The sequence below is a fragment of the Myodes glareolus genome, chromosome 3 (assembly GCF_982192425.1).
Source record: "Myodes glareolus chromosome 3, mMyoGla1.1, whole genome shotgun sequence".
NCBI classification, from domain to species: domain Eukaryota; kingdom Metazoa; phylum Chordata; class Mammalia; order Rodentia; family Cricetidae; genus Myodes; species Myodes glareolus.
In genome coordinates, this window is record NC_142028.1 from 27,939,320 (window position 1) to 27,960,327 (window position 21,008).

Here is a 21,008-nt window from a genome sequence, read left to right on the forward strand (position 1 = left end):
GGAAAGAGAGCTGAGCCTTGGACCCTGCAACCTTGGTTTTCCGCTAAAGTCTCCTGGCTCCATTCCTCTGCATTTTTCAAAAAATAAATCCTGGCGTTCTAGGGACTGCTCGATCGCTCCGCGTGCCAACTGTCCAGAACTTCCCCTTTAAGGCTCTTGGCTCCGCCCCTCACGCCGCGCCGCTGAAGGCCCCGCCCCCTCACCCGCTTCCGTTGAGCTGGGCCGCAGCGCGCCGGTCCGGGTCCCTTTAAGGCCGAGCCCCGCCCCCTGGCTCCCGCCCCCTTCCCCTCCCCCAGCCCACCCCGGGTGTCCCGGTGGGTCCTGCGGTGCGGCCCGCGGCGGTGAGCATTGGAGCCTAAGGTGCGCGGGGTCGGGGCCCGCGAGTCTCCGCTGCTGCTGTGGCCTTGCGGGGCGGGGGCGGGGCCAGCGGGACAGGGGGGCGCGGGGCTCTGGGCCTGGACGGGCACGGCGGGGGAGGGGCTCAGGTGACGCGGACCGGGATCGGGTCCCGTCGCGCACCCCAGACTTGGTCCAGGTGTACGGTCGGTGGCGTCCCCGCTCTCCCTTGTCCGGTCAAAGTCCCCGTCTAGCCGGGTTGGTGACGCCTTTACCCATGCTCCCCAGGGGTCCGGACCCATTTGTCTGGCTGCAGTGGGCGGGTGGTGTCTGAGATGCAGTCGTGACAGCTGCGGGAGGACCCCAAGCCGAAAGCCGTGGCTTCGAGTGGGGAGGCGGGAGGAATCAGACTCCCCATGGGCTCCGGACACAGCTAGGGGGTGGCCAGCCACCAATCATGGTGGCATGGCCCCCGTGGGACCGTCGTGGGCCCACCTGCTTTAGATAGGGGCTGGGGCGTGCGTTGGGAAAGTCTGGTCCTGGGACCACAGTTCTAATCTTCTGTCCATCAGGGAGCTGGTGGTCACCATGGCAATGCGGGAGCTGGTGGAGGGCGAATGTGGGGGTGCCAACCCGCTCATGAAGCTGGCCACCCACTTCACCCAGGACAAGGCCCTTCGGCAGGAGGGACTGAGGCCTGGCCCCTGGCCCCCAGGAGCCTCGGCCGCGGAGACGGTGAGTGTTCTAGAGCAGGGGAGCCCATTTGTCAGCCCAATAGCTGCTTTCTCTGTTGTTACTGGAGTGAGCAGTGTGGTCTTTACACAGATGAGGACAACTATTTAGTTTTTCTAGACAGGGTTTCTCTGTGTTGCTTTGGAGCCTGTCCTGGAACTAGCTTTTTTCTTTTCCTTTTTTTTTTTTGTTTTTTGTTTTTTTTGTTTTTTTTTGAGCTTTGAAGCCTATCCTGGAACTCGCTCTGTAGACCAGGCTAGCCTGCCTCCCGAGTGCTAGGATTAAAGGCGTGCACCACCACCGTCAGTCTTGGAACTAGCTCTTGTAGACCAGGCTAGCCTCGAACTCACAGAGATCTGCCTGCTTCTGCCTCCCAAGTGCTGGGATTAAAGGTGGGCGCCACGGCCCGAGGACAAGTATTTTTCTAGACAGAGAAGCCGAGGCTCTGTGAAGGCTTGGCTTGCTTCAGGTCACCTAAGCAGTAGACTTAGAGTTGGGCTGTACTGCATAAGTCTGTGACCTTCCTCAGTGTGTATATTGCCCTTTTTCTTCCTTTCTTAGGTTTCCAAGCCTTTGGGAGTAGGTTCTGAAGATGAGGTAAATAAAACAAGTTTCTATTCTGCCTCTCTCCATTTTTTTCTTGTTGGTCCATGGTTATTTTTTTAACCCTTTGAACAGTCTGCTCATATTTCACTTTGAACTCTCGTCACCAAATGAGATTTGGGTGCCAATGTTTTCTTTTACTCTTTTTGGTTTCCAAATTTACATATAGATTTTTTTCTTTATTGTCTCCAGTTTGTTTTTCTTTCTATCTGACATCAGTAGCCCCATCCAGTTGTCCCTACCCCTTTGCTGAGGCCCCCTGATTCTAACGGCTCATCTCACCATCTCTTTACAATAGTTGGTGGCAGAATTCCTGCAGGACCAGAATGCACCTCTTGTATCCCGTGCCCCTCAGACCTTCAAGATGGATGACCTCCTGGCAGAGATGCAGGAGATTGAACAGTCAAGCTTTCGCCAGGCTCCTCAGAGAGGTGGGGTGAGGGTGAGGGCTCGATGGGAAGGCCAGTGTTTTCTGTGCATGGAGGCCAGAGCGCTCCCTCCGTTGATTTTGCTGGTATCAGCTGACTAAGGAGACAAAGGAGATGGCATCCAGGAGTGATGGTACTTGTTTCCGTTTTTCTTAGTCGTCTCTTGTCTCTCTTCAGCCCCCGGTGTAGCAGACTTGGCCTTGTCTGAGAATTGGGCCCAGGAGTTTCTTGCTGCTGGAGATGCTGTGGATGTAGCTCAGGATTATAATGAGACTGACTGGTCTCAAGAGTTCATTGCTGAAGTTACAGGTGAGGCTTGTGGGGAATTGGTACTAGTTGTAACAAAGAAAGCATTGGAAGGTTCTGATCTGAAGTCCTGATTCCTCTTAGGGTCTGAGTTGATTTGGGCTATAATGACTTTTCTAACTTGATTTGTTTCTGTGGGGTGTTAGATGTGACTTCTTGTAGTTGTAGAGAATGAAAACATTAAAGAGAAAACTGGGCTTGAATGAAGAACAAAGGAGGGGAGGAGGGCGAGTGAGAGAAAGGAGAATGAGAATATGAGTGCTTGGGTCTGTCTCTTCCTCGGAAACTTTCCGGCTTTAGTCTAGTGGAGAGGAGCTAGAGATTGGATGGATGGTCCTGGAGGAGAGAAATCGTCACCGCAGCACCTGGGAGTCTGGCATCCAGCCATCTTGAGTAGAATTGGGGTTTGGGAAAGTAGGATCGTGGGGTTCAGAAGCTTAAAGCATAGCTAGGCCATCTGTGTAGCTGTAGGTTTCTCATCTGTAGACTGAACAAATTGTGGATGGAAAGTGTTTGGAAGAGTATACCTTTTGAGTCTTTAGGCAGGGTTCTTGTAGACCAGGCTGTCCTCCAAATCCCTACATAACTGAGATCTTCCTAGGATAGCCTCTTAGGTATGAACCACGGTGCCTGGCCATTTGTGTGTATGCGTGTGTGTGTGTGTATGTGTGTATGTATTCATTATTTTCTAACCACGTAATTACTATATACATAGCATTTATATTACGTTGGGTATTATAAGTCATCTAGAGATGTTAAAATAAGGGAAGATTGTGTGTAGGTTCTATGCAAGTAGATCATTTCTTATCAGAGACCTGAATCTTCAGCATTTTGTGTTTGTATGAATTCCAGGAATTATTTGTTCGTGAATATTGAGGAATGAATAGTCTTTGAGGGGAAAGATCATCTCTGATGATAAGAACAATATTAGCTTCTGTGTACGTACTGTGTTCTGAGCTCTGTGTTAAGTGCGCTGAAATGTTGTTTATTTAAACTCCATGAGAACCTAAGTTCTAACTATTGTTTTTAGAACCACTTTACAGATAAGAATACTGAGTTTTTGAGATAAAATAACTTGCTTACGATAGCACAATATTGTAAGTGATTTAGTTTTTTGTTTTTAATAGAATAGTTTTTATTTATTCTTAGGGATTTTCATACATGTAAACAGTTTATCTTGATTGTATGTAACCTCAGCTCTCTGGAAGAACTCCTGACTCCTCCCTCTACTCCGTCTAGATAACCTCAACATGCCCTGCTTCCCTTTCTTGTCCTTTCCTCTCTTTTCTTTTCTTTTCTTTTCTTTTCTTTTCCTTTCCTTTCCTTTCCTTTCCTTTCCTTTCCTTTCCTTTCCTTTCCTTTCCTTTCCTTTCCTTCTCTCTCTCTCTCTCTCTCTCTCTCTCTCTCTCTCTTTCTCTTTGTTGATAACCCACTGAGTCGGTTAATGCCGCCTGTCAGGGGTCATCTGATCTCGTTGACTTGCTCTCGTGCAGGTGAGTACAGCTGAAATGAGTCCGTTGTGCACTGGGTATATCATATCCTGAAGACAGTATGTCACAGCACCCCACTCCATCCTCTGGTTTCTACATTCTCTCCACCCCCTTTACTGAAATTTCCCTTGGGCAGGGGGATTAGGATAGATGTCCCATTGAGGGCTGAGTCCTTGATACTTATTCTCAGCACTTTGACCAGTTCCAAGTCTCCGTCTTCCCTGCTGACCACTGCAGAGAGAAACTTCCCTGACCAAGGTTGAGGGCAGCACTGATCTGTGGCCTGAGCATAGATATTCAGGAGGTGTTTGACAGCACATTGTTTAGCTTTCTCCCTGGGGTGTAGTGGGGGTTTGACTGTGAACCAAGCTGTCAGTCTGTCTTGCCAGGCCTGTACTTTATGTTCTTTCTTTCTTGGCTACACACTTAGTCTTAAGCCCTGTATGGTCTTGGGGGCATCTTCTGCTCACTGCCTCCCTGTGGATTGATTTTTCTCTCCCGTACGTATCAGATTAGGGCAAAGGGGAAGGGCAGTCTTCAACCTTCCTCTTCCTGACTGCTCACTGAGAGAAGCACTGTTTGTTTCTTTTGCTTTTAGAAATCCAAGGATGAGAAGAGATAGGAACAGAGAAAGTTACAAAGATTCTAGCCTTTCAGGCAGTTGGTGTCCTGAATAGTTGAAGGCTTTTGAGCTAATGGGACTTAGTTGGCTTCTTCTCTGACCATTTCTTGTCTCCTGAAAGCCGGGCTTCCTCTGCGCACAGGAGAAATGCTCAACCACTAGTGTAAGCCATCCCAGACACCCTTTTCTCAAGTAAGGTGCAGACAGTGCCCTAGGGAGTGCTTTAGATTTGGAACCCTCTTACAAAGTGTCAGTAGGAGACATGATTTCCAGGTGCCATACTTTTTGAACTATTATTATTCCAAAATCTCAATTTTAGGTTACTCTCAAGTCTTCCCTGTGAAATTGCCTCAAGTCAAAAATTTGAACTATACAAAGACCCTCTGCTGGACAGGACCTTTCAGGTGTCCACACAAACCTTAACCTTAAGTGATACATCTGAGTACAGAGAGACTTCTGTTGGAATGGGTGGGCATTAGTCATTTCCATAATTTAAAGCTAGCAGACAAAAATACCAAAACAAAAACCAAACCGTTCGTGCAGCTAAGCACAATGTGAGCCTGAGTTTATTGTAAGTAATTGCTTCCTGCCTGTGAAATCCTCCCTAACTCACAGCTGAGAGCAGCTGTAGAAAAACATGTCGGACCTGCCTCACCTGTTTTCTGTCTCTGCACAGCTCGTCTGTGGTGCACATTCGCTGGCAGCTGTGCCCACTTCCCAGAGACCCAGATGTGGGCACCTGAGACTACTGTGTGGAATTGGCCTATTGTAGTAGGCCTGTGGTAGTGAATGGATGGATGGAGATCTGGGAGCAAAAGCTAAAGGAAATTGATTTTCTAGGAACTTATATTTTATGTATTTAAAAGGTTTATTGTTATTTTATGTGTATGGTCTTCTGCCTGCATGGTTGTCTGTGTGCCACATATATGCATTACCTGCAGAATAGGGTGTCAAATACCCTAGCATTGGAGTTTAAGACTGTTGTTAGCTGCCAAATGGGGCCTGGAAATTGAACCCAGGTCGTCTGAAAGAACCCTTTAATAAGCCAGTGCTCCTAACCACTGAGCCATCTCTGCAGCCCCAGGATTCATGTTTTAAAATGGCTTTCTCAGTGTTTGTAGCTGATATGTTAGTGATATAAGTTAACTGTTGTTTTATGGATAAATAGATTTGAGACAAATTATTTTATACTTTTTAAGGTCTTATTAATTAGTTACTTTTTTGCTGTTTGTGAGACAGTAATCTCACTTTTGGATGCCAGGATGGCTTGAATTTGTGGCTGTCTCTACTGACTATTAGGATTACTGCATGTATCCTTATACCTGGCTTGTTTTGTTTTGTTTGTTTTTGTTTTTGAGAAAAGATGTGACTGTGTGGCCTGAACTGGCTTTGAACTCACATCTACCTCTGTGTTCCAAGTGCTGGGATTATAGGCACACTTTGTAGGTTCTTATCTTTTAAATTCCTATGTTTAATATTCTAGAATTATTCAAAAAGGAGCATTGAAGTTCATCTTTTTATTTTAGTTGTTTTTTATATGGAAAATTTTATAGTCTTGCTGGTAATTGTGAAAAAATAAATAAATAAAAAGAAAACATAGAGGAAAGTTTTGTGTTTCTACCTCAGAGTCTCCCAATGGTGATCAGAAGATCCACTTTGGTAGAGTCCCTAGAGCTCATTGGTTTTTTTCAGTTTTACATGCCATTATCTGTGCATGAACAGTATTATGCAACTTCATCAGATGTGTAGATTTGCATAAGTACCATCCTAGTCAAGAGCTAGTCCATCACCATACAAGACTCCCCCTCCCCCTCCATTTTTGGTCTGTCACACAACTGATGGAAGCATCTCGTGTTTTCTGGCCAGTCTGCATCTTGTGCTTACTCACATCTGGAGATGAATACAGCCCATAGGAATTCTGAATTTAGACAGACTCACTTGACATACTATGTGTATTAATCAGGGTTCTCTAGAGGAACAGAAACTTATAGAATATGCACGCACACACAGACACACTCATAGCTGGGCGGCTGGGGCGAACAAGTGGGCCCCCTCCCGCCTACAATAGGGGGTTTATTAGAGTGGCTTACAAGCTGTGGCCCATCTAGTCCAACAATATCTACCAGGAGGCCTAAGAATCCAGTAGTTCATGAAGTTAGATGTCTCATCTGGTCTTCAGTATATGCCACTATCCCAACGACTAGGTTCTAATGCCAGAAAAGGAATGGGCTTGCCAGTGATAAGGAGAGCAGGGAGCAAGCTTCCTTCTTCCGTGTCCTTTATATAGGCCGCCAGCGGAAGGTGTGGCCCAGATTAAAGGTGGATTGTCTCATCTCAAAAGATCCGGATTAAAAGTAGGTCTTCCCATTTCAAATGATTTAATTAAGGAAAACTCCCTCACAGGTGTACCTAGCTTCTTGGGTTTTTGTTAATTTCAGATGTAGTCAAGTTGACAACCAAGAGCAGCTATTACAGTGTGTGAGGTTCATAGGGCAGCTGTGAAATACCATCTTGTACTGTATAGGAAGGGCTGTAGGAAGCAGTGGCAGAAGGCGGCCGGTGATAGTTCTTCCTGAATAGAGGAGTATGGAATACAGGAGCCCAGTCTCCCTGTGATGTTCTGTAAGGTGCCCTCCCAGACAGTAATGCTAGCAGCCCTGCTTTGTTACAGAAACCCCTATGAGCTCTCCGTTCTTACCTGTTTTATAGATAAGGGAGTAGAAACTTAGAATTTAAAGTAACTACTCTAAAATCCACAGTGAATGATGTGTGGAGTTGGGGCTTGAGTGTGGGTGACCCTGGGCTTCCTCCTGAACCTACATCTTCCTCAGAACCCGCGCTGCTTAGGTAGAGAGTTCTAGTGTAGGAGATGCGCTCAGGGAGAAGGGTGATGCAAACATGAATGTGACTCCTAGGCCGCTGGTCTGACTCTGCTTATTAATGTGGCCTAAGACAATCACTTTGTCTCCTTTGGCTTTTATTGCTTCAGTTTCAGGTGTGCCCAGATGGGTCTGGTTTTCTGTAATGATTTCTCAAAAAAGTCTGTGAGGCCAAATGTTCATTTGGTTATTTTGTCTGATTCCTTTGTTGGGCAGGTTCCTAGTGCCGGGCAGTTCTGGGTCTTGAGAGCAGTATGTGTGACCCAGAGACTGACTGTCAGGTTGTTGTTGTTATTACTATTGTGTGTGACCCAGAGACAGACTGTCAGGTTATTGTTGTTATTACTATTACGTATGGCCCCGAGACAACCAGTGTCAGGTTGTTATCGCTATTACCATTATGTATGGCTCAGAGGCAAACTGTGTTAGGTGGCTGTTACTGCTGTTTTGAGCTGTTGGGTATTGAACTCACCCTCTTTAGAATGCTAGGCAGGAATTTAACACTGATGTGCACGCCTAGCCCTGAATTATAGCAGTTTAAGGATGGTGCTTCTCACCTGTGTTTCTTTCCCCCTGAAGTGTGGTGTGCATGTGATAAGACCAGGCACTTTAGATTTTTCTTTGTTTTGTTGTTGGAAAGAAAATTCTACAGGAATGGCTTGTGACTTTGTGGTCTCAGGACCACTCACGGCCAGAGTGAGCGTAAGGAGGAAATGGAGAGTGAGCAGTAAAGAGTGGTTCTTTTCAACAGGCCAGGACTAAAGAGCCGGGGGTGAGACTAAATCCTGTCTCAATATTAAACATTTGATTTTCAGTCTTCACATGTAAGCCTCAGTCTAGTTATGATAAGGAAAGAAGAAAAATGTTACCTGCAGGATCTAAGGACAGAACCTGCAGTGGCTGAGGGTTCTTGAAATAAAACACAGAATCTGTAAACCTAAAGAGCTGCCAACCATGCAGTTTTTTGTGCAGCCCTGACTGTCCTGGAACTAGCTCTTGTAGACCAGGCTGGCCTTGAACTCACAGAGCTCTGCCTGTCTCTGCCTCCCAAGTGCTGGGATTAAAGGCGTGTGCCTCCACTGCTTGGCTCAACCATGCTTTTTTATTACATTAATTATGCACGACTTCCCATTAGGTGTGTGATCTGAGAGCCTTTTTTTTTTCTATAAGATTTTGACATTATGTTCTCAGATTTTGGATTGCTTGAAATTATTCAGCCTGAGTCTTAGGTAAAGTGGGATGTAGTCAATACTAAGGGCATGAGGTGCCTTCTCAGTATTAAAGCCGGCAGTCAGATCTTCTAGGACAGAAAGATGAGGACACAGTGAACAATCTGTTCACTGCTTGGTAGGACAAAGTTCAAGGAGTTGAGCAACAGTTCAGTGCCCTTATTCAGTGTTTGTTCCCATGCTCACCGTGCCCTTTGTCACTAGAGTTTCTAAGATAACTTTAGAATTTGACTGAAAAACATGGCCTCTTGAAATGAATCAAATGGCTCATGCCTATAAACCCCAGCTGTGACTGAAGATCTTGAGTTCAAGGCCAGCTTGGCTTACATAGTGAGTCCCTATCTTAACCCCAAACAAAGTCAGGGGGTGGTGGTGCACGCCTTTAATCCTAGCACTCGGGAGGCAGAGGCAGAGGCAGGTGGATCTCTGTGAGTTCGAGGCCAGCCTGGTTTATAAGAGCTAGTTCCTGGACAGACTCCAAAGAGAAACCTTGTCTCCGACAAACAAACAAACAAACAAATCAAAAAATAAAAACAGCGATAGCACAGTGACAAGAGCCAGAACAGTGTTTATCTGTGGGTGTAGGGGCCTATGAGGATGCAAGTAAGTGCAGCGGCATGTCCAGGTTTGGCACATACTTCGTGTATAGTTCCTGTAAGAAAGCCCTGATGCTCTCTGCTTCTTACTGAGGACTATAGACTTCAAGGAAAAGGATATGGAAGGATGGGGAAGGGGAAGAAAGAAAAAAGAGGGAAGTTTGGTAGTAAAGGGTTTGTGTGTCTGTATGACTGAGCATGGTGGGTACTGTCTTTTATCCCAGCCATAGGCAGGTAGAGCTCTGAATTTGAGGTCAGCCTGGTCTATGTAATGAGCTCCAGGACAACCAGGACTGCATAGAGAGGCATCCCAAAACCTTCATCCCCCAAAAGAAAGGAAGTAAATGTGATCAAAACTCTTTGTTTGGATGTGTGGGAATGGTGTATGGAGGCCCTAACTTTGTGTAGCTGATATATACACTAATAAAGGCTTTAAAAGTTTTATATGTACTTTTTTCCTACATGTGTCTGTGCCCTACTTGTGTGCTTGGTTTCCTTAAGGTTGGAAGAGGACATTGGGTCTCCTGGAACTAAACTACCATATGGGTTCTGGGATTTGAACCCGGGTCCAGTGCTCTTACCCACTCTTAACCACTCTTAAGCCCTCTCCCCCGTACCCTCCTTTACAGATAGGCTCTTTCTGTAGCCTGCAACTTTCGAGTCTCTGGTTCAGCCTTGGGATTGGTCCGTTCTTTCTTGATCCCCCTTAGTAGGTCTCCTGTTCCCAACTCTTCATAAACTTCCATTCAGCCCCCTTGGGAATGGCTCAGCCACGGAAGAGGCTGTTGGGGTTTATTAGACTTCTCGTTCTCAGGGACTCTGCGGGGTTCTGTTTGCGTTGGTTTGGTTAAGAGGGTCAGTGAGTCTGTATTACTTCCTTTTTCTCTGTCATTACCCTGGAGCCTTGATGAGTCCTACAACTGCTCTTTGCAGATCCCTTGTCTGTGTCCCCTGCCCGATGGGCTGAGGAGTATCTGGAGCAGTCTGAGGAGAAGCTGTGGTTGGGAGAGCCGGAAGGAACATCTACCACTGATCGATGGTGAGTCCAGTGTCTTCCTGGATGCCACGAGAAGAGAATAGTTTGGGGCAGCTTTCCCAGCCTTGTCCCTCCACATTCTCCACCCACATCCAGCTTGCAGTTTTTTCTTTTCTACTTCATTTATTAGCATCGCCGCTAGCGTTCTTGGTATTTCACCTATTGGTAGAGATCCTAACTGTTCCATAGGGATTTGTCAGTGGCTTGATGCACCATGTTGCCTTGAGCATCTGCTCTCTTCCTCCCTGCAGAGCTGTGTTTGGCAAAGGAGAGGGTAAAAGACTTCCCAGCTTCCACTGAGATATCTCTTTATCGTACCTTGGAGCTTGTAGCTCCTTATGGTAGTAGTACAGGATTATTGTTCTTCCCCCAAGAGTTCTGTTTGCAATGGGGTGGGTGACTTGGTCTTTCTTCCTCCACCAGGTATGATGAATACCATCCCGAGGAGGATCTGCAGCACACAGCCAGTGACTTTGTGTCCAAGGTGGACGACCCCAAATTGGCTAACTCTGAGGTGAGTCGCCTCCTGCTGTGCTCAGCAGAGCTGGGACTGAAGGCAGAAGCCTTCTTCCTCCATCATACTGTGCTGTAAGGAGGATGAGATTCTAGAACTGTCTCCCCTGCAGAGAATGGAGACTTGGGATCTGGCTGCATCGCTCACTTCTCCCTCATGCCTTTATCTCTAACTTTTGTCTTTTCTGTGCCTTCTCAACTCTAGAGGCAGAAATCCCGTCTCTTTGATCTCTGCTCTCCCCCCCACCCCAGGGCCTTTAGCATTATCTTGATGCAGCTAGAGATGGTCATAGGGAGGGTCAAGTGCAGGGTCTCCTTGGGCATAGTTGAGAGTGTGCACCTAAAAGTCCTGTCCCAAGGTGCCTATGTGTGTCTCTGTGCCCCAGTTCCTGAAATTCGTGCGGCAGATTGGCGAGGGGCAGGTGTCCCTGGAGTCCGCTACAGGGTCGGGCCGAGCTCAGGCAGAGCAGTGGGCAGCAGAGTTTATGCAGCAGCAGGTAGGACACTGTCACTCCCCAGCCCGCCTCAGGCTGCTGCCCAGGGCCTGGTCAGTGCTCAGTGGGAAGGGATCTAGAGTGTGAGCGGGCGGGGAAGAGTCTGAGAGCATCCAGGCTGGTGGTGTTCAGTGTTCCTGGGAAGCTGGTGGAGGTGTTACTGATCAGCCTTTGTCACAGGGCACCTCAGAGGCCTGGGTTGATCAGTTCACAAGATCAGGAAACAACACGTCTGCCCTTGATGTGGAATTTGAGCGAGCCAAGTCAGCTATAGAGGTGAGAACAGCTGGTGTGGACACAAGTGCCCCAGGGTCGCGCCTTCCCATGAAGAGTATGGCCTTGTTAGTGTCAGGCCATAGGCGTGCTTTCACAGTGTGCTGATCATTGGTGTCAGAACCGCGGAGGTGTGGGCCGAATGCTTTTACAAAATGCAAACTCTTGGCCATCACTCCAGATTCCTGCATCAGAATCCGGGGTAGGATCGGAGAGTTTGCATTTTACAAAAGCTTTGCTGATGATTGCTGAATACATTGAAGTTTAAAACCTGTCGCCTAGGGACACATCCCAGTAGAGTGGAGGAGGGAGGGTGGGGTGGTCATGAAGCCTCTCCTTTCTCTACCTGCCTTCCCTTCCTTACAGTCTGATGTCGATTTCTGGGACAAGTTGCAGGCAGAATTGGAGGAAATGGCAAAACGGGATGCTGAGGCGCACCCCTGGCTTTCTGACTATGATGACCTCACATCCACTTCCTATGACAAGGTAGGAGCCCCTGGCTTTCCACGCTGAAACTGTTACTGTTTTTGAGCCTACGTCTCTGAAAAGAAGTCTGGCTCCTGCTGCCCAGTGACTGAATGTGCACTATGTTCTCGAGAGTAAAGGTTCGCAAGAACACCTTTGCAGATCCTACAGTGACATGATGCCCGTGAGGGAGGCGCCCACAGGCTGCGCTAAGAGCAGATGAGTTCTTGGAGAGCTGCACTGGGACAGTTTGTCTGTTGCTGACCCCTCTGATGGCTCATTCCTCTGTCTGTCCACGCTGTGACTCATACTTTGTTTTTTTTTGTTTTTGTTTTTTTTTTTTTTTAGCTCATGAGTTCAAACCATCCCCCCAAATCTGGGGATCAAACCAGGGGTGGTGTGTGCTAAGAAGGACTAACTATCCTACTGAGCTATGCCCTCGGGTCTCATTTAAATTCTGATCTCTTAGAAACCAGACTCAGGATTTCAAAGAATCACATCACATAATTTAAGCAATAGGAAGATTTCTCAGTAGTCTGTGGTGATGTTTGGATCTTGTATGTAATGTGTGCTTTTAGCGTAGATGTCTGTGATTCTTCAGTTGTCTCTCTGTGAATCGATCTGCTTGTGAGTTGCAGGACTACTGGGGATATGGCTGATAATTGAGCCTCTGAATTGAAGCATGAGAGGGAAGGAAAAGAATTGCTTGGTTTTCAGGAAGACATACTAGGAAGAGAATAATACCTCTTTCTCAGCTCAGCTGTGGAGGAGAAAGAACCTGATCTTGAGATGCGATGCGGGGCAGTGGAGGTGGATGCTGACACAGGGAGCCATAGAGAGACAGGAGAAGCCCCGGGGACTGTCAGAGGTTAGAGCCTGAGAGCCTCAGAGAAACTGCTCCAAGGGAAAAAGACACTGTTCTGTTTCCATCCTTTCTGGGTTTGTCCAAGAATGGTCTTGTGTGCTGCATTGAGGGACCGCTTACTTCTAGGAACCTCTCCTTGTATTTTGCCACAATATAAATTCTTCTTATAGAACAACACTTTCATTGTCCTACATTAACAATTTGATATGTTGTTAACTTATAATTGGCATTTCCATACATTTGACAAATTGAGATATAAGTACTACTTTCATTTGGGTAATATTTCCTCTTAGTGTTGATTATTCTGGCATTTATGACCTGCTACACAGAATAACTTTTTAAGTTAGAAGCTTCATTTAGCACTTACTCTTCCTGTATCTATGACATGCTGGGCCAAATACACCTTTAAAATTAAAAGCTTGAAAATATAGCAAGGGATCTAGGCATAGTGATGCAGACCTGTAATCCTAGCGCTCGGGAGGCTGAGGCAGGCTGACTAAAAGACGAGCGTAGGTTAGTGAAATTGTGTTTCAAAACAAACAAAAACTATAATTATTAGACCCATGAATCTAAATGTCAGTGATACCTTGAAATATTGCAAAACTAGGCTTAGAAACAGTTGCACGGATGCTTCATAAGAATGCTCCACGTTATTAATCACTAGTAGTGAAAAGTTAAGATCTATCTGTCCATAAGCTAAGTTGTACTGATTTATATGGGGTACTTTAAAAGTGTGGATATGAACTCATTGTCAAATATATTCATGGGTCATTTTGTACATTTTACTTGTTATTTATTTTTTTGCTTGTGTCTGTGGTGTGCACATGTGTGTTGAAGCCAGATATATTAACATGGGGTGTTTTCCTTAGTTGCTTTCCACTTTCCTGTCTGGGGCAGTCTCTCAGTGAACCCAGAGCTCACTGACACAGCTCTAGTCTTGCCTTGAAGATCTCCTATCCGCCTGGATCGCCATGCCTGCCTGCTTTTTATCACAGGATAGATAATATACTTGTGACTTAGAAAGATGTGTACAGTGTTACCGAAAGAGTTTCTGTGCTATAGAGACTCTGAAGCACCGCTCTGTCTGCAGTGTGATCCTGTGCGGTTTTGGACCAGCCCACGGCAGGGGGTCAGACAAGGTGACTGGCTGGCTTAGAGCTTTCAGGATGCGAAGCAACACTCACTGCACTCCGTAGGCTGTGAAGGGTTCCTGCAGAGTATTCTTTTTCCATTTATGCAAATATTTTATTTTTGCACAAAGGAATAATAGTAAATTCCTCTTTGAGCAGTAATTGATGAGACCTTAGAAGTGACAGGTAACGGGGTCTAAAGGTAACTGGTGTCGGAACGATGGTGGTGTTCATTTGTCACATTGTCTGCTGAAGACACGTGAGAACATTCATCTCTGCTGACTGCTACACACAGCCATTGAACTCTAAGGAAGTAGCTCCAACCACTGTTAGTGAACAGTGCTTAAGGCTTTTATAAGGCTCTCAGTAACTTTGAGGCTTAAATTATATTCATTAGGAAATTACATTATATGTAATGTGATAACATTCTTTGTTAAGGGTGGATTGGTGATGGACAGCAGTTAAGGTTGAATGTAAAAATATTTATTCTATTGAATCCAGATGATCTAGAGCATGGGTCGCCTGTGGAATAAATGAATTTGCTACTCATTCGTAAATAGTTTAGTCACTGAGAATGGTTTTAGAATTTTTAGATGGCTGCAAGAAATCAAAAGAGTAATACAATTTGTAATACCTGGAAATTAAAATCTAAATTTCAGTGTCCATGAGTAAAATTTGATGGTGATACAGCCGTGCTCGTTGCTTACACACCGCCCTGACTGCTTGGCCCTCCTTTGGTGGAGTTGGGACATTGCAGTAAGAACCACAGGTGTGATGTCTTTATTGTCTGCCCTCGTAGTAGTTACTGAGTTTTTAATGTTTCCCAGCTGTCCACGTGACACGTTCTCCCCAAATCCATTTCCAGCAGTGAGTCTCATGATTCGGATCCCCGCTGCAGTTGTTGATTGTCCTCTACAGCTGATGACTTGTGGTTTAGGATGTAGCGCTTCTGGCTCTTTGTTTCACAGTGATGAGCAAACAGGACAGCTTGTCTGTATTCTGTCCAGTTTACTGCTGAGTTCTCTATGTCTGCACTGTATTTGAAATTGTGTTCACCAAACTGTCTGGTGACTACATATGGTTTTAGTTCGTTTTTGTGGTAGTAACTATTTACCTCCCCTGAAGGGATATTTTATTTGTCCAAAGCCTTGTGGCTTACCAGTGATTTTTGACCTTGCCTTGTTATCTTCTACATCACATCAAATGTCAGTTGGCAGAACTTTTTAGGGGCACCCTAACTTTCTCATTTGAGACTCCCCCTGAGCTGGAAGAGAGCAGTGTCTTGTAGAAGCCTTCTCTGCCAGCCATATTTTGGGGTCCACATTGTATTTAAAATCTAGAAGCCCAATATGGTGGCTTATGTCTGTAATGCCACTACTTGGGAAGCTGAGGCAAGAAGATAGTTGTGAGTTTGAGGCCAGCCTAGGCAACATAGCAAGACCCTGCCTAAAAGTCAAACAAATGGACAAAAAAAAGAAAGAGAGAAACTTAGTTATGGGGAATAGGTTAAGCACTTCTGATGTGCCCAGTGAGTTGGGCAAACCCTGCCTTGAAGGCAGGGCCTCTGACTCATGTCGCACTCCCCCATCTGCCATCACACTCGGAGTTGGGGCACTGAGAAGAGCTTTCACTGCGATCAGCAGGTGCTGCTGACAGGCGAGCTCTGTCCGGTGGAGAGAAATTGAAGATACAGAAATGCAGGCGTGGGAAGACTTCATAGAATAAGTTTATAATCTCAGCATAGGTACTTAGAGCATCAGGCAGCTTCTCAGCCACTGTAAATAGGAGATGGCAGCTGAGTTGGTACTCACCTTTGCTTTGTCGTGGATGGTTTTCATAATTGGGAGACTTTGCTATGCCTGTGTGGAAGGAAGCCTTCATGGTCTCCACCCGTTTTGGCTACTGTTTCCCTAGCTGTGCTGCCCTGACTGGATTCTCGCTTAGAAGTCCCCTCACCCGTTGCTTCCCTTCCTTCTAGGGGTACCAGTTTGAGGAGGAGAATCCCCTGCGTGACCACCCTCAGGCTTTTGAAGAAGGGCTGCGTCGACTTGAGGAGGGAGATCTACCCAATGCTGTGCTGCTTTTTGAGGCTGCTGTGCAGCAGGATCCTAAGCACATGGAAGTGAGTGGGGCTTTGTCCAGGGCCCAAAGAGGCTGCAGATGGGGTGCAAGTGAGATGGAGAGTTGGGGAAGCCAGTGGAGGAGAGGATGCAAAGCCAATGATGGAACTGTCAACTTCTCTCTAGGCTTGGCAGTATCTGGGTACCACCCAGGCTGAGAATGAGCAGGAGCTCCTGGCTATCAGTGCCCTGCGGAGGTGAGTGTGCCGCTATGAAAGATGTAGGCTTCTGCAAGTAGCCGTTAGCCTAATAGGCACCAGAACCAGGTCCTTGTCTTTTCTGACCGTTGTTGGCATACAAAGGAACCTGGGAGAGTGTTCCGAGTCAGCATGGCTCAGTGATGGCCAGAGGAGTGAGCGGAAGGCTTGATTCACATCCTCCATCAGTTTTGACTGTATTAGTGGGATCATGGTTGGTCTTCGACTGCTAAAACTTTGCCTTCTCAGGTTGGGATCTTTAATATTGACTCCAAGTCCAGAGGATTCTTCTCTAGGTTAAGCTGAGAGTGTAGAAGTCAGGCCTCCATGAATATATTTCATTGTGAACCCCTGGTGCCGAGGGCTGCTGGTGTCAGTCTGCTCATCTTTGTCCCATCAGGTGTCTGGAGCTAAAGCCAGATAACCGGACAGCACTGATGGCGCTGGCTGTAAGCTTTACCAATGAGTCCCTGCAGCGACAGGCCTGTGAGACCCTGCGAGACTGGCTGCGCTACTCACCAACCTATGCCCATCTGGTGACTCCTGGTGAAGAAGGGGCTAGTGGGACAGGACTGGGTCCCAGCAAGCGTGTCTTGGGATCTCTGTTGTCTGAGTGAGTGCATGGGATTCCTGGGATGAGGAGGGTAGTGTGAGTCCTTGTAAGAGCATGATCTTGCTTAGGGAGCTTTTGATATGCTGAGATCTAAGGGTCTAAGAGTGTTAATGGTTTACCCACAGTCAGCTTGAAGAGGGTCAGTATTCTACATGCAGTGCCATAAAGAGAGCAGGCTGCAAAATGGGATTTGGGTAAAGAGATGACTGATAGATTTATTGATGAACGCTGGGAATATGGTTGCCTTTTTAAGGGGCTGTTTGGAGGCTAGGAATACAGATAGACCCATCTACCTACTGCTCTGCTTTTCTTCTCCTTACCTAGCTCCCTGTTTCTTGAAGTGAAAGAGCTCTTCCTGGCAGCTGTGCGTCTGGACCCTACATCCATTGACCCTGATGTGCAGTGTGGCTTGGGAGTCCTCTTCAACCTGAGTGGGGAGTACGACAAGGCTGTGGACTGCTTTACGGCTGCCCTCAGTGTTCGTCCCAATGTGAGCCTCGGGAGGAAGGTCGAGGAGTCATTTGTGCATGGGAGATTTCATGAAAGTCTTGGGAAGACTGGGAAATGACATGGGGGGGGGATGAGGGGAAAACAGGAGCGTATGGACATGGGGTGGGGGTCTGCCTAGGATGACCCCATGACCACAGTGGGAGCTGCCGAGGGCAAGAGGATGAGTTGGTAACCGACATTAACCAAACAGTGGCCAATAGGTGGTGGGATGGCAGAAGTTGATCCATGCCCAGCTCGTATTTCTAGACCTCTGTCTCTGTCCTAGGACTATTTGTTGTGGAACAAACTTGGGGCCACCTTGGCCAATGGGAACCAGAGTGAAGAAGCAGTGGCCGCATACCGCAGAGCCCTTGAACTGCAGCCTGGGTACATCCGGTCTCGCTATAACCTAGGCATCAGCTGCATCAACCTCGGGGCTCACCGGTGAGTGTGGGCTTCTTTGTGAGCAGATATACCTTGTCTTCTTGGCTTTGGTTCCTAGCGTTGTGATCCTTCCTCCCATACCCCATGCCTCACCCCCTATTGTTTTGCTCACCTGCTCCCATTCTTCTTCCCTACAGGGAGGCCGTAGAACACTTTCTGGAGGCGCTGAACATGCAGAGGAAGAGCCGGGGCCCTCGGGGTGAGGGGGGCGCCATGTCAGAGAACATTTGGAGTACCCTGCGATTGGCGTTATCTATGTTAGGTCAGAGCGATGCCTACGGGGCGGCTGATGCTCGGGATCTGTCTGCCCTCCTAGCTATGTTTGGCCTGCCCCAGTGACAGTGGGATGAGCTGCCCTGTGAGTGTCTGCCTGGAGGGCTGCTCGCTCTGGGTGTGACTCCCTCTCCTCCAGTGGGCCTACCAAGGGGTTGGGCTGATGACCACGAGCGGTACAACCTCTCAGGAGCTGCCTCGATGTAGGGGTGTGTAGTCTGTGTCCTAGGTCCTACATAATTGTAGGGAATGAGCTGTCTGTCCCTTGGTAATTCAAGGGCTGTGTATCCAGCTCCAGATCTCTTTCTGCTCATCATTGCCCTTTCTTGGTGCTGCTCTTTGGGTAGGACCCAATGACATAGGGAAATTGTTGTCATCAGCTGCCGTTTATGATAGGGTCTGCCACATTTGTAAGTCTCTCCTTGCCCTACTCTTACTGGGAATTGGCAACAGTCCAGCTTCCTTGGGCAGTGGCGTCTAAGAGTTCTCACAGCCATGTGATGCTGTGTGGGATGGTTGTTAGCAGTTGGCCTGTTAACTGAAACGCTGACGTGGCTCCACAGAGCCGAGCTTGGGACAGGTGCTCGTAGTTCTGTCACTCGTGGGAGTGAACTGGGATGCTCTGTGTTTGGACACTGAAGTAGTGGATGCTCATGTGGCTACTGTAGTGTCCTCAGGGCCAGGGCTCATCACTGCAGGGAGCATGGGCTATGAGGAGCAATGATCCCAGAGTCGGAGGTGGGACAGTTGGGTCAGTACTGCAGTCCCCTCTGCTCCTTGAGAGACCTGTAAGTAGGAACTGAGCAAACTTGTAGAAAACTGGTTCAGAAGTTGTGTTCTTGCCAAATTCCCAACAAAAGGAGGGTTCAGTGTTACCATAAGCCTTCTTGAAACATTTGTAGGGAATAGCATTGAACAGCCCACCCACCTGCCCCCTGATCCCATGTTACCTCCACAAGGTGAAGATCAAGGGATGCCGAGGGAGCAGCTGGGTTCTTCTCCACTGTCCTCTGTGTGGGGAGACACACAAGCCCCACAAATGACTGCTAAGCCTCTTGCCTTGTCTTCAGGAGCTAATGATCAGAGATTTTTTTTTAACTGCCATGGTCCCAAGGTTCCATCCTGAAATTTATTTTTCTTTGTATGCATATGTGTAAATGATTTAAAAATAAAACTGTAAAATATTTGTATGAAGAATAAATTGAGCTGATGTGGGTAGGATTCTGATGCTGGCTGAAGTTGGGGTGATGGGAGGCTGGTCAGTGTTTGGCAGATGGGTATTCAATTTTCCCTTCTCTGTCTTCTAAGTTCTCACTGACGTACTGCTTACTTATCCATCCCTTCAGAAGTATTGAGTGCCAGCAACCTGGCATGGTTCAGAAGTGTTTTAACACTCACTTCCTTTCTCTTCCCTTCTTCCTTCCATCCCTCCCTCCCTCCCTCTTCCTCTTTTTCTTTTAAACATTTAATCTTGGGTCTTTTTTTGTCATCAGTAGTGTGGATTTATTTCTGCTCTCAACCTAACTGGAGTTTAATAAGATGCTGGACCACCCCTGGTTGTTCAGGTCCACATGGTTCTGGGGTGGGGGTGCCATTAGCATGGCCCATGTGGATGGTGGACTTCAATGTGCATTGTGAAATCTGTATGGCTATGGCCAGTGGATCTGCACGGGGGGCCATTTTTTCTTCCAAGTCTATGCTTGCCTCTCCATTATGTGTCCCTCTACCTGCCTGCCCATTGGCTGTTGATGGTCCTCAGGATTTCATCTTTGTGTATCATTTTGAGGAGCCTTACCTGCGCCTGTGGGTATGACTACTATATAGTGCTGGCGACTGTCCAGCCTGGACCTCCACCCAGATCTCAAGCACTTTATATGTTATTTTTGTTCCCTGCATGAAGCTATTTCCAGGTGCTTTGGACTCATTAAGTTCAAATTAGAGTTTCCTTCCAAAAATCTTTTGTGTTCTTGGAAATCTTAAGAGAAAACAGTAGATATGCCCCTCTCTCTTGTTACTCCACTAGAGCGCTTTAGCCCCCAGTTCTGCAGGACTCGCCTACTCTGGCTCATGGAGGTCTTCTGGGATTTAGACCTTTAAATTTTTTTTTTCTTTTTTTGGGTCCCATCATCTTTTTCATATTCTCATGAAAATTTACTTTTTCATCTCATTTACTCCTCAGCACTGGGTTAATGCTCCACGGCGGCATGGTACGGTGTCTGACTGCTGACTTTGCACAGCTGTAGACACACACAGCAGCCTGGGCCATGCCTGCTGAGTGAACAGTGTGCCCTGGAAGTGTGTTAAAGAATCAGGAGCTTCTTCTGTTTGGGGAAGATGACTGAGCTCGCTGGTCCCTGGACCTTATTCCCCTGAGGGAATATGCTTTGAATGAAGAGCACTTTGAAAGTTTGGTTAAGAGTGCACACTTAAGGGCTTATTTCCCCTCAGAACAAAGCTTCCGTGTGAGCCATACTCCCTCTCAGAGCAGAAGGGAGAACTCGGTCCTGGAGAGGCATTTCCACAGCAGGTGAGGTACACATGCGCAGGCAGCCTCAGCTCCCAGATCACGTGCCAGTGAGCTACCTGCACATAAGCCCTTTGGAGACCAAGATTGCAGCTGGCCCTAGAGCGTATGTGCAGGTAGTGAGGGGAGCTGATGCTGGGTGCCAGAAGACAGCAGTGTGGGAGGCTGACAGGAAGTATGTGTTTGGAGTGAGTGACCAGCGAGTGTCTTGACCTCTGCTGGCTTTACAGAGGCCACAGGCACCCAGGGGGCTGCTTTGTAATCCTAGTTATCACTGAAAAGTTCTTCTCTAAACAATAACATGCTTAATTTTTAATGGATTTTTGAGAGTTTCATGTCACATATTTTGAT

At 47.2% G+C, this 21,008-nt stretch overlaps 1 protein-coding gene across 5 annotated transcripts; it reads left to right on the forward strand.

Annotated features, from left to right (window-relative positions):
* Positions 1-208: 208 nt before the first annotated feature.
* On the forward strand, positions 209-19,319 carry Pex5 (peroxisomal biogenesis factor 5). Of its 5 annotated transcripts, none has more exons than XM_048444246.3 (16): positions 209-360; positions 909-1,071; positions 1,630-1,665; positions 1,970-2,102; positions 2,277-2,408; positions 10,155-10,260; positions 10,681-10,771; positions 11,157-11,267; positions 11,445-11,540; positions 11,904-12,023; positions 15,976-16,119; positions 16,244-16,314; positions 16,715-16,927; positions 17,252-17,417; positions 17,703-17,860; positions 17,998-19,319. In XM_048444246.3, exons 2-16 carry the CDS (start codon positions 925-927, stop codon positions 18,197-18,199), a joined length of 1,926 nt encoding a protein of 641 aa, XP_048300203.2. In that variant the 5' UTR covers positions 209-360; positions 909-924; the 3' UTR covers positions 18,200-19,319. The 5 variants fall into 5 exon arrangements, with proteins under 5 accessions (XP_048300203.2, XP_085543212.1, XP_085543214.1 ...); XM_085687086.2 differs by having other exon boundaries at positions 11,928-12,023; XM_048444245.3 differs by lacking the exon at positions 209-360 and adding an exon at positions 480-594.
* The last annotated feature ends 1,689 nt before the right edge of the window (positions 19,320-21,008 follow it).